Genomic DNA, 13670 nt, shown 5'->3' on the forward strand with positions numbered 1-13670 from the left:
TAATTAACGCTTCAATGTTTTAGAAGAATAAAATTATAGAAGCAGTCAGTGATAGATCACATTGTGGGTACAGGAAAAGCTCTTTCACTCAAGGCCAGTAGGGCAGGAAGAAGCTACTGGAAACTGCCCCTTCCTGAATGCTTTGTAAACGGATTTCTCTGAAATATTTCAGAGTGAGACTGGGTTCACAAGTAGTATTTTGATCAGTATTTGATCTTTATTTTTGTATGTTTAGCCAAAACCAAGGATGGGTCAAAAATACAGAAAAAAGTACAAATCCTTCTTCAATTATAGTTTCTCTGTCAGTTCTACTCCTAGTTTTGGCTAAAAATATTGACCAAAATGCAGAAAAAAAATGTAACCAAAATACTATGTGTGAACTCAGCTTGAATCATACACAATTGGGAGTCTGTTTTTAGGCTGCATATACTGTAAAAGGAATAAGTTATGTAGGCCTTGTGGGCACTCCTATACTTTGAATAAACCTTTAACAATGTCCAATTTCAAAAACATTTTGATAAGTATGTGTTCATTGCCATCTAACTAGAAAATAAATAAAAGTAATCAGAGTGTTTAAATAGGTCATTATTTTATTAGCACATCAAAAGAACACTGTTCTAAAGTGTAGTTGTAATAAAAGCTTCCTCAATTCTGTAAAGTTCTTGAAGAGTATAAAGTAAATGCAGGGATATTAATGATAAAAAAGGGTCTTTTAAGAGTACACATTTTTCACTTAAAAGGAGTATACTTATTCTAACAAGTTACCCTGTATCCATAGAATAGGCAATAAGGTAATCAGTGGTGTGTGCGACCATTTGGGCCCTCATTGAACTCAAGAACATGAAGAATTGGCCCCATAAGGAATGGTGAGCATTGTGCATTAGTAACAAGCACACCATTAATCTCTATGGGACCACCAATCAGTGGCCCCACAACAAAAAAATGGAGTGTTCGTTGCAATGTGCACATTTATTACAAGGACACTTTTGTCTCTGATTTTGTGATCTGCGGATGTCCCAGCAGTTGAACCCTCAATTAACTTGTTATCCCGTAATCTAAGGATAGGGGGTACGTTTTTAAAATGGAAGAACCCCTTTAAATATCTTCAGGTATAGGATTCCTAGAGAGATTTATGTCAGTTCAATATTCTGCTCCCTTATGTTCTTGTATGTTCACACATGGCAGATATTAAACAGCTTTTTGGGCTAGGGATTTGTGGACTTCTGTATTTCAGTATCAGCTAAGCGAATGCCATTAACCAATTTCAATTCTGTGCTGAAGGAAAAATCAGCTTATAGATTTATAGTATGGATACACTAGAAATTACATGATTTTCCCTTCAGTTTTGATATAGAGGAAGGGGGGGGGGGGGGGGAGTCAAATTCTGCTATGAAACATTGTACACTTAGCAGTAGATTTTTAATTTTTTTTTCAGGTGCAGATTTTCCACCCTGAAATTTAGATATCTATACAAGGAACTTAAAAACTCTGAAAATTCTTGCTTTGTTTAGAAGCAAAATGCTGTTTATTTTTTTCTCTCTTTATGGACACAACCTCATTCAATTCCCTTGTAATTTCCTTGAAAATGTATGATGTATAAATTGACACCGGGTGTCAATGGGTCTATCTACTATCCATACACACCCTACTGACTGAATGATAACAGTTTTTAATTTACTCACATATTTCCAGGAGAAATGGAAAAAAAAGTGGAATGGGATAATGCCAAGGTGTTAGAGAAAGTGCTTTAGAATTGTTATTTCATCTGATATAGGAGTCATTTGATAAGAGACGTCAGGAGATCTTACAAGTCTTCTTTGAAGGAGCACTCCCATCTGCTTCTCAGCCCCCTCTGACCTGTCAGCAGGGGTAAGGAAGCCAAAAACAACCAAGCCTGCTATGTTGTCATTTGTGTAACTTCCATTGACTTAATTAGGAGTTGCATAAACAGTACTGTGCTGTTTACGCGACTCCTGAGGTTACGCAAATTGCATAAAAAAAAGAAAAAGAAATAAAAGCCTGTGTGTTTTCAGCTATCCAACCACAAGTAGGCTGAGGGAAGGCCTTAAAGATGCCATAAGTGTCTCAGATAAGACTTCCCCTTTAGGTTGGATATATTGTGGTTACTCATTAAGTAAAGTTACAGTTAAAATAAGTGTCAAAATACAAATGATCACATACATTATACACACATTATATATATATATATATATATAATTATTTTTTTTATTAGTCCCATGTAGGACAAATTATCCCCTAGCTCGAAATGCTGGAACCCCCCGTAATCTCCAATATGGTGCTTCTTCCGCACAGAGCAGGGGTTGACCCGTCCTCTCCATGCATCTCTATGGAAGGGCTGGAGATGCATCAGCGGTGTGCTCATGTATCTCCGGCTCTTCCATAGAGGTGAGATATTTATCCACTATGCTTTGGATAGGGGATACATTTTGCTACATGGGACTACTCATTTAAAGCTTAGAAAGTGCAGTGTATTAGGGAACAAAATATATTATACAATGGATGTTGTACCAGGGTTAACTCTAACCAATCTAGATATATTTCGCAGATCCTGCAATTGTTTAGCAGGCTTCCCAACCCCTTCTTCAAATCGTTTCTCTACCACAGGAAGAACAATGTCATATAAAAAAGAAGCATTTTGCCTTATAAAAGCTCTCTTTTCAAGGTCCTGCTCACATCTCAGACTATAGTCTACGTGCTGAACAGCCACCAGTATTATTTCTATTAGGCTCTCCAGAAGCACCATATGCAGTTCAGGAAAGTATAACTTAAGTGCTTCTTCCAAAAAGAACATAATTTGTTTAGTGAAGGCAACAATTGTGTAACTGATATTAACCCAACAGTCTTCTCCTATATACTGTTCAAAATTGCATACACCGCAATTTTGCAACTCTTCCCTTAACTTTCCTAATGCTTCTGGTGTCATAAGGTTCATTTTTCTCCACATTTCTTCAGAATTACGATGTTTTGTGGCCTCAATAATAATATCTTTGTTGCTTTGCAAAACTGCTTTTAGATCTTTCACTAGAAAGGTATGCAAGATAAAAGTCAGATCCAAGCCAATTTCAGACATATGCTTACAATGTTCTTTTGCAACTTTTACACATTCTGCTGCAGTAGAAAGGTTTTCTTTACTATCAAACACCTGTTTGCTAAAAGCATCAACAAACATTTTTAAGGCAGAACAGGACCAAACAATAAATGCTGAGTAGCAGCCACTGTTGCCAGAAAAATCCATCTCAAACTCTTTAGCTGTTTCAAGTAAGCTGGTAAAGAAAACATTGCAAAGTTTATGTACATAGAGTAAAGTTGCTCCCTCTATTCTCAGTTGACGTATTGCAGTCTGCACTGCCGCGGCTCTATTTTGCAAAAATAGTCCACATGCTTTTGTGGACTGTCCTAGGCGTACAAGTTGAGAAACAGCCCTGCGTGTTGCTTTTGGACCTCCACGTAATGACCGGTCTGGGGAAAGCTCAAACACCAAAACATCAGTTAAGTGCCTTACACGGGGGTCTACTTTTGCCCTCAAGTCCTGCACAGCATAGGTTGATGGTTTATCCTGTAAATAACTATTTAGCTTAGCCAACAAATCGACAGCTCCTTCAAAATTTCTCTGTGCAATGCAGACATCCAAATTGTCAGGGAGCTCTTGGATCCATTCCAAAGACAGATTAATCTTTTCCTCCTTTTCCTCTTTAATTGTTTTTTTTTCATTTGAGGAAGTGTTACCCGATACATTTACCATGGTAGGAGAGCTGAGAAGATCTTCTTTTTTACATTTCTCAATCAAAATGTTATTCTTTTTTGTCTCCTCTAAAATATCCAGCCATTCTTTCTTGATTTTTGCATTCTCTGCCTGAAAAATTCGGCTCTCAGGAAACATCAGGATCTTAAACATATTTTTCATAGGAGGATTTTCCTTCACATTGACGACAGCAAGGTCATCCAGATTATATAAAGCATTAAATTTGTACATTCCTCTACGATTTGGCAAAGTAGTAGCTATAAGTAGGCAATCGTTCATCAAAAACGTGTGCACTTTTTGGATAAGCACCATGTTATCCACATCAAACTCCGTTAGGTCACCGTTATACAGTAAATACCTATAGAAAAAAAATACAAAATTAAGAAAATATGCACAGGTATCAAAATAAAAAATGTAGAAGTTCACGTATGATCACACTACCTTTAACCCCTTAAGGACCAAGGACGTACCGGTACGTCCTTGGTCCTGCTCTTCTGATATAACGCGGGGTTACACAGTAACCCCGCGTCATATCACGGCGGGCCCGGCGTCATAGTGAAGCCGGGACCCGCCTCTAATAGCGCGCAGCGCCGATCGCGGCACCGCGCGCTATTAACCCTTTAGCCGCGCGCTCAGAGCTGAGCCGCGCGGCTAAAAGTGAAAGTTCCCGACTAGCTCAGTCGAGCTGTTCAGGATAGCCGCGGCTAATCGCGGCATCCCGAACAGCTGACAGGACAGCGGGAGGGCCCCTTCCTGCCTCCTCCCTGTCCGATCGCCGAATGACTGCTCAGTGCCTGAGATCCAGGCATGAGCAGTCATGCGGCAGAATCGTTGATCACTGGTTTCTTATGAGAAACCAGTGATCAACATAGAAGATCAGTGTGTGCAGTGTTATAGGTCCCTATGGGACCTATAACACTGCAAAAAAAAAGTGAAAAAAAAAAAGTGAATAAAGATCATTTAACTCCTCCCCTATTAAAAGTTTGAATCACCCCCCTTTTCCAATAAAAAAAAAAACACAGTGTAAATAAAAATAAAAATAAACATATGTGGTATTACCGCGTGCGGAAATGTCCGAATTATAAAAATATATCATTAATTAAACCGCTCGGTCAATGGCGTGCGCGCAAAAAAATTCCAAACTCCAAAATAGTGCATTTTTGGTCACTTTTTATATAATTTAAAAATGAATAAAAAGTGATCAATAAGTCCTATCAATGCAAAAATGGTGATGAGGAAAAATGAGGAATCAGTTTGACTAGCTTTTTCAGTATGAAACACTGAAAACATTTCTAATGAAAGCAATTGCAAAACCTATTAATTTTGCATGCTTTACCAAAAGTTTTTTGTATTTGACAGTGCCCATTTAAGTCTAAACACAGCTGGCACCTTTCTACAATACTCAATTCTGCAAATTTGCGCTCATAGATAGCAATGCATTTCCGAGCGATATTTGCAGAAAGAATAGAACTGTTGATTTTTTCTGTGGACGCCGGAATCAGGATTTCTGAAGAAGAAACCTCTGCCATAGAAATTCCACTGCGTGCACAGTGAAGCAGAATCCCATTGAATTCAGCAAAATATCCATGTGGAATATTCCAGACGAATTCCTTCAGACATTCCGCCATGTGAACATACTTTTAGATGCCACGATCAACTGATTGCGTGTCTTAAGGGTTAATGCAGGACATCACACTGATCAATGGCGCTGCCAAGACATTATGTAGATTGGACCTGCTGGAATGGATGATAGGGGAACCCTTGGATCTAACCCTTGGAACCAAGTGAGTGGTACAATTTTGGACCTGATCGGACACCTTTGACATAGCACCATATCTGTGTATCTACTGCTAGGCTATGTCAGCAAGAACATTTTTACTCCTGTATTATCCCCTGATGAACTCTGTATTTCATTAAAGAAAAGGGGGAAACGCATCTGGATCTCATTGGGTTTCAGGAATTTGTTATGTGGGGGTCACTTAGAGGTGGGGGCAGAATCAAATATATTATCTTATGGCACAGCACCATCCCCATAGATCTGTGGTATTTGTGTCAGGTGGCGGACCCTTTTAAATTTTTGTGAATTGTTCTTCACTCATTGTAGTCATTCATGGTTTCTGTTTGTACATAAAGTAGAATATGACACGAAAAAACTCTCAGAATTAGAATAAAAAGGTAAAAGCATCCCGGAGTTATTAATGCTTAAAGTGACAGTGGTCCGATGTGCCAAATATGGTCGGGTCCTACAGTGAAAATTTGCTGGGTCCTTGAGGGGTTAGAAATCTTATTTTTCCCTTTTACAGCCCACTGTTCAAAAAAACTGTGGGGTGTAAGTACTCACTGTAAACCATGTTACATTCCTGGATGGGTCTAGTTTCCAAAATGGTGTCACATGTTGGGGGGGGGTTCGTCTGTTCTGGCACTATGGGAGGTTTGAAAATGCACATGACCCCTGATTTCAATTTCAGCAAAATTCTCTCTTCAAAAGACCAATGGCGCTCCTTCTCTTCTGAGCACTGTAGTGCGCCAGCAGAGCACTTAAAGGGGTACTCCGGTGAAAACCTTTTTTCTTTTAAATCAACTGGTGGCAGAAAGTTAAACATATTTGTAAATTACTTCTATTAAAAAATCTTAATCCTTCCAGTACTTATTAGCTGCTGAATGCTACAGAGGAAATTCCTTTCTTTTTGGACCACTGATGACATCACGAACACAGTGCTCTCTGCTGACATCTGTCCATTTTAGCAACCATGCATAGCAGATGCATAGCAGATGTATGCTAAGGGCAGCATGGTGGCTCAGTGGTTAGCACTGCTGCCTTGCAGTGCTGGGGACTTGGGTTCAAATCCCACTAAGGACAACAACAAAGCGTTATTATTATAATAACGTCAGCAGAGAGAACTGTGGTCGTGATGTCATCAGAGAGCATTCCAAAAAAGAAAAGAATTTCCTCTGTAGTATTCAGCAGCTAATAAGTACAGGAAGGATTAAGATTTTTTAATAGAAGTAATTTACAAATACGTTTAACTTTCTGCCACCAGTTGATTTAAAAGAAAAAAGGTTTTCACCGGAGTACCCCTTTAACCTCTTAAGGACCCAAGACGTATGAGTACGTCCTGGGTCCCGGTCCTGCGATATAACGCGGGGTCACACGGTGACCCCGCATCATATCGCGGCGGGCCCGGCGTCATAGTGAAGCCGGGACCCGCCTCTAATAGCGCGCGGCACTGATCACTGTGCCGCGCGCTATTAAGCCTTTAAAAACGAAAGTAAAATGTGCCGGTTAGCTCAGGGAGCTGTTTGGGATCGCCGCGGTATAATCGCGGCATCCCGAACAGCTGTAGCACAGGAGGAGGTCTTCTTACCTTCTCCTGTGCTGTCCGATCGCCGAATGAATGCTTCAAGCCTGAGATCCAGGCTTGAGCATTCTATCGCCGAAAACACTGATTGATCCATTCCTATGGAGATGGATCAATCAGTGTAAAAGATCAGTACATGCAATGTTATAGCCCCCTATAGGAGCTATAATATTGCATAAGAAAAGTGTAAAAAAAATCATTAACCCTTTCAATTATCCCTTCCCCTAATAAAAGTTTGAATCACCCGGCATTTCCAAAAATAAAAAAAACATTATGTAAATAATAATAAAAATAAACATATGTGGTATCGCCGCGTGCGGAAATGTCCGAATTATAAAAATACACCACTTTTTCAACTGCTCGTTCAATGGCGTACGCGCAAAAAAATTCCAAAGTCCAAAATAGCGCATTTTTTTATCACTTTTTATACCACAAAAAAGTGAATAAAAAGTGATCAAAAAGTCTGATCAGAACAAAAATGGTACCGCTAAAAACTTCAGATGACGGCGCAAAAAATGAGCCCTCATAGCGCCCTGAACAAAGAAAAATAAAAAAGTTATAGGGGTCAAAAGATGACCATTTTAAACGTATACATTTTCCTGCATGTATTCATGATTTTTTTCGGAAGTGATACAAATTCAAACCTATACAAGTAGGGTATCATTTTAACCGTATGGACCTACAGAATAAAGATAAGGTATCATTTTTGACAAAAAATGTACTGCATAAAAACAAAAGCCCCCAAAACTTACAAAATAGTGTTTTTTCATCAATTTTGTCGCACATTGATTTTTTCCCCCGTTTCACCGTAGATTTTTGGGACTAATGTCATTACAAAGTAGAATTAGTGACGCAAAAATTAAGCCATTATATATAATTTTAGGTGAAAATTTTTAAGAGTTATGATTTTTTAAAGTTAAGGAGGAAAAATTGAAAATGAAAAAAAAAAAACGAAAAAGCCCGGGTCCTTATGGGGGTTAATGCATAAAGTGACAGTTGTCAGAATTGAAAAAAAGGGCTGAGCCCTTTAAGGAGTACTCCGGCACTATACATCTTATCCCCTATCCAAAGGGTAGGGGATAAGATGTCAGAAAGCCGGGGGCCCGCTGCTGGGAACCCCCGGGATCGCCGATGTGGCACCGCGCTCTCATTACTGACGGGCGATACAAGGGACGGAGCAGCGTGACGTCATGGCTCCACCCCTCGTGACATCACAGCCCGCTCCCTTAATGCAAGTCTATGGCAGGGGGCATGATGACAGCCGGCATGATGACAGCCACGCCCCCTCGCATAGACTTGTATAGAGGGGGCGGGCCATGTCACGAAGGGCGGAGCCGTGATATAACGATGCTCCGGCCCCTGTATTGCCCGTCATTACGCGCAGAAGGGATAGAAGTGAGGTGCTATTGGTCCGTCAGAAGGGACCGACCAATAGCAGATCAGGGGGGTTTCCGGGTTAAATTTTGGTTCCTTGCTCTGCCCACCCTTTTTAGTCCGGGCAAAGCAAGGGAACCGCAACGTGACCAGTGCCGATCAGCAGCAGCAGGCGGCTATGACGTGCGGCTCCCTGGTGCGGTGACACTACGGAAGCCGGTGAGTTGTTGCCAAGCATCATCTGGAGGGCTACAGTTTGGAGACCACTGTATAGCGGTCTCAACTGTAGCCCTCCAGATATTGCAAAACTACAACTCCCAGTATGCCCAGACAGCTGTTTGGGTATGCTGGGATTTGTAGTTTTGCAAGATTTAGAGGGGTACAGTTTGGAGATCACTGTGTGGTGGTCTCTAAACCATGGCCCTCTAAATCTTGCAAAACCAAACTCCCAGCAAATGGCTGTCTTGCCATGCTGGGAGTTGTAGTTGCGTACCTCCAGCTGTTGTATAACTACATCTCCCAACATGCCCTTCGGCAATAAATACATGCTGGGAGTTGTAGTTTTGCAACAGCTGGAGGTTTGCTGCCGCCCCAAGTGAGGGTACATTCACACATGCAGGTTTACAATGAGTTATCTAGTTCAAGTTTCAGCTGCGGCAAGTTTTCCGCTGCAGCAGGAAACTCACCATAAACCCCCGCCAGTGTGAATGTACCCTAAAAACACTACACTAACATAATAAAGGGTAAAACACTACATATAAACACTGGGATAAATAGCCGATAACTTATACCGGAATATCGGTATAAGTTATCGGCCCTAACCTCCACCGATTATCGGCCCTAAAAAACGATATTGGTCGATCCCTAATCTAAACTCATCTGCCCACTGCAGCGGTTTTTAATTTTAGCCTTTTAAATATCATTATAGCTGTGATGGCTGATGTATGGAATTAGCACTGAGGCCCAGCTGCTGACAACAACTGGTAATGGGTACGAAAGCCTGTTTCAATTTATACAGTCAGATTTATAACTTATAGCAAGATTCTCTTAATTGCCCATAACAGCTAATCAGATATCAGCTTAGTTTTCTCTTATTGAACTGCTGCTAAAATGACAGCTGAGCTGCGAGTGCTTATTATGACCAACAAAGAATCTTACTACAAGACAGCTGGATAAATGCTGCAGAATAACACTGACGCCCATGGTTCCATATGTATCGTCATATAGATCCCCATCTCTACTACCCGCAGTATTGGCCTAAGGGTGGGTGGGGCGAGTGACATGTAGTGAGCTCCACTGTAAACCATAGGCGAACAAATCAGATGGCAGACTATCGGTCAATAGAGATAAGTGGAGAGGTGGCGAGTACCTGCCAGGTGTCTCCAGTAGATTCTGGCAGCCCTCCACCTTCTCTAACAAAGTGGTCAGGTTTCTGGTCTTGCCCTCTTCGGCCTCCTCATGGAAAGCAGCCTTCAGCTCCCGGGCAGCCTCGGAGCGGTCGCAGTGAAGTAAAGTCTGCGCCACGCTCTCCATGATGCCTTTCTGCTCGGTGAGGATGTGACTCAGCTGGTACATCTCCCCCTCCAGGTAGCTGATCTCTTTGGCGGTCTCGATGAATTGGCGATAGTTCTGGTAGACATTGCGCTTCAGGCTCTGAGCAGTCTCATCCGCCAGGCCCTGTATACGCTGCCTGTGCTCCTGCAGGTCGCGGTCTCCGTCCGACTGCTGAGACAGAAGCTTCACGTACTGCTCCGCCTGGAAGTTACTGTACTCCAGCTGCCGCTTTAATCGGAACAGCGCTCCACTGGTCTCCGACATGGTGAAAGTAGGTAAGGCTGGATCTGCTGCTTAGACGGTCGCACACACTTCCTGTTCTCTAAAAGGAGCTGACGTCACGTGTCACATGACCGCGACAACGTCCTACAGAACTGCATTGTGTACTACCACAAGCAGCTTCACTATAGTCACCTCGGCACAGTGACATTATGGATATGTAGTGACATTATAATGTACCTATCTAAAATCTCGGTCATTTAAAATCTTTGAACCATAAAAATATAGATACAGAAATATGGTATATACGAACAGAATAAGTTCATCTTGACAAATTATAGGGTCACATATTATATATATTCTACAATTATTGCACGTAGCGACATAATTGGGGTGTCAAGTGAAAACTGTACAGTGACCCCCCCCCCGACCTACAATGGCCCCGACATACGATCATTTCAACATGCGATGGCCTCTCGGAGGCCATTGCATGTTGAGGGCAGCATCAACATACGATGCTTTTGTATGTTGGGGCCATCGCATAAACGGCTATCCGGCAGCGCAGACTGCTTCAGCTGCCACCGGATAGCCGTTTAATGTGCCCCGTGTGGTCCGCTGGCGATCACTTGCCTGTCCTAAAGGCTCCGGAATGTCCTCTTTGGGATCTCCTGCATTTGTCGGCGCTCTCCATCGTCGTCATCACTTCGCTGCGCACGCCGTCCCGTCATCCAATAGGAGCGGCGTGCGTAGTGACGTCATGGCGGCGACAGAGAGCGAGGATGCCGGGGAAACAGAGGCCTTGCCAGAGCGTCGGGGACACCCCGGGGACGCGGCAACAGCGATAGAGGGTGACATCCAGAGCAGCGGTGACGAACGTTGACACGTGAGTATAGCCTCCAATACCAGGGGTCTTTAACCTGCGGACCTCCAGATGTTGCAAAACTACAACTCCCAGCATGCCCGGACAGACGTTGGCTGTCCGGGCATGCTAGGTGTTGTAGTTTTGCAACATCTGGAGGTCCGGAGGTTGTAGAACCCTGTCCTATACTTAACATTGCACGGATCCCTCAACATACGATGGTTTCAACTTACGATGGTCCATTTGAAACGGAGTACCATTGTATGTTGAGGGACCACTGTATTTACATATACAGTAAGCCCCCGACCTACGATGGCCCCGACATATGATAAAATCGACATACGATGGCCTCTCAGAGGCCATCGCATGTCGATGTCAGTATCGACATACGATGCTTTTATATGTCGGGGCCATCGCATTAACTGCTATCCGACAGCGCAAAATGCTTAAGCCGCTGTCGGATAGCAGTTTAAGCATCCCGGGCAGGTTCGCTTACCTATTCCCGCTGCTCCAGGTCCACTTCGCGATCCTCCGGTGTCTTGCGCATCTTCTCCAGGGTCCGGGCCTTGCTTTCCAGCGTCATTATTACGTCACTACGCACGCCGCGCTGGCGCAGCAGCGTAATAACGTCACCAGAAAGCGAGGCCCGGACCCTGCAGAAGATGCGCAAGACACCGGAGGATCGCAAAGAAGACATTGGAGCAGCGGGACAGCATCGGGAGCCTCTGGGACAGAATCGGGAGCGGTGAGGACCTGGTCCGGAGCGACGGGGACAGGTGAGTACAGCTTCCTATACTTTACATTGCACGGATCCCTCAACATACGATGGATTTGACAAACGATGGGTCGTTTGGAACGAATTACCATCGTATGTTGAGGGACCACTGTACAGCTGTAGGGTCGTGCGGCCTGTGCACATATGTTTACGATTAATGCTGTCCAATATATTGTTGACATATTTTAGAATAAATTTTAATTAAATTAAGATATTGGTCTAAAAGGTCATATATTTTCTGAAGTAGACAGACAATTGAATATACATCTGTTTTGCAACAGATGGTATGCTGAGGACTGAGAAACCGTTTTATTATATTTTCCTCATTTTTACTCTCTGGCTGTAAGAGTATCCCAGTTAACCTTGCATATTTATTACTGTGAGCTGCAAAAATAGGTTATTTTTACTTCAACACTTGTGTCTAAAGTGACAACTTAAAGATAAATTGAGTCACTTGTTAAAGAACATATTATATATTTTATTGACACATAATAAAAATTACATGATAATTAAGATAAAAAATTGTATTGCAAGGAGAAAATCAGACATCAACAAAAGGCGATATCACCAGATCTACACAAGGGTAATGAAAGTAGCATACACAATAATAGGTCAGATTATAGCAACATACACATGTATTGCACATAACAAATATAGGGTAACAATCACGGGATTTGCAGAGGGGACAGTGATGCCATCAGAAATTTTGGGGCCCCTTACACAGCTCAAAGCCTGGGCCCACCCCCTCCCCACCGTTGCCCATCCCCGAGTCTGCCGATAGTACCAGTATACAGGGAGGTATATTGTCACCATACGTATTACTATCATACTGTTACTGATCAAATCCTGAAACCAATATTACCAGTATACAAGGAGGAATATTATCACCATAAATATTACCACCATACTGTTACTGACCAAATCCTGTATACTGAGACCAATATTACCAATAATACCAGTATACAAGGTGGAATATTATCACCATACATAATACCATCATACTGTTACTGACCAAATCCTGTATAGTGAGACCAATATTACCAATAATACCAGTATACAAAGAGGAATATTACCACCATACTGTTACTGACCAAATCCTGTATACTGAGACCAATATTACCAATAGTACCAGTATACAAGGTGGAATATTATCACCATACATAATACCATCATACTGTTACTGACCAAATCCTGTATACTGAGACCAATATTATCAATGCCAGTAGACTTGGGGTTTGGGGCTGTTTCGGTCTCTAAATAGGCTGAAAGTAAATGAAAAAAAAAGATGCTAGAAGCAGTGGGATAGATAGATAGATATGACATAGATAGCAAAAAAGAGGTTCCGCAGCACTCCAGAGTAGAACATCAAGTGGAGCTACACTTGATGTTCCACTCTGGAGTGCTGCGGAACCATGTTTTTTTTCCTACTGGCTAAGTATTGTGGACCCTGACCAGGGCTGCACTTTTCTGCTGGCACCCACTACACTGTATGCATTTGGTGTTGTTCTGCTTCTCCTTATGTGTATCTAAATAGATAGTGCGACACTGTGGCAAGGGAAGGGTGTATTTCCCTAACTAACCCTGGAGAAACCGCCACCTGTGGCCTAATTAATGAGGTAGCAGAAAGGGGAAGTGTGTGAGGACGGGATAGGAGGATGGGATAGGAGGATGGGATAGGAGGATGGGATAGGAGGATGGGATAGGAGGATGGGATAGGAGGATGGGATAGGAGGATGGGATAGGAGGTGGAGATAGGAGGTGGAGATA

At 42.4% G+C, this 13670-nt stretch overlaps 1 protein-coding gene across 1 annotated transcript; it reads right to left on the reverse strand.

The window, feature by feature from the left end:
• Nucleotides 1-572: 572 nt before the first annotated feature.
• EXOC8 (exocyst complex component 8) lies at nt 573-10391 on the reverse strand. The gene is made up of 2 exons (XM_056566933.1): nt 9866-10391; nt 573-4121 (listed from the first exon to the last, which is right to left on the reverse strand). The coding sequence occupies exons 1-2, from the start codon at nt 10312-10314 to the stop codon at nt 2510-2512; spliced, it is 2061 nt and encodes a 686-aa protein (XP_056422908.1). The 5' UTR covers nt 10315-10391; the 3' UTR covers nt 573-2509.
• Nucleotides 10392-13670: the final 3279 nt, after the last annotated feature.

Source organism: Hyla sarda, chromosome 3 (assembly GCF_029499605.1).
Source record: "Hyla sarda isolate aHylSar1 chromosome 3, aHylSar1.hap1, whole genome shotgun sequence".
Lineage (NCBI taxonomy): Eukaryota > Metazoa > Chordata > Amphibia > Anura > Hylidae > Hyla > Hyla sarda.

Bases quoted from the DNA above. Each gene is read 5' to 3' on its own strand.
- EXOC8 (XM_056566933.1), bottom strand. From the start codon at position 10,314: ATGTCGGAGACCAGTGGAGCGCTGTTCCGATTAAAGCGGCAGCTGGAG. The intron at 4,122-9,865 runs GTACTCGCCACC...TTTTTTCTATAG, and splicing joins CTACTGGAGACACCTGGCAG to GTATTTACTGTATAACGGTG.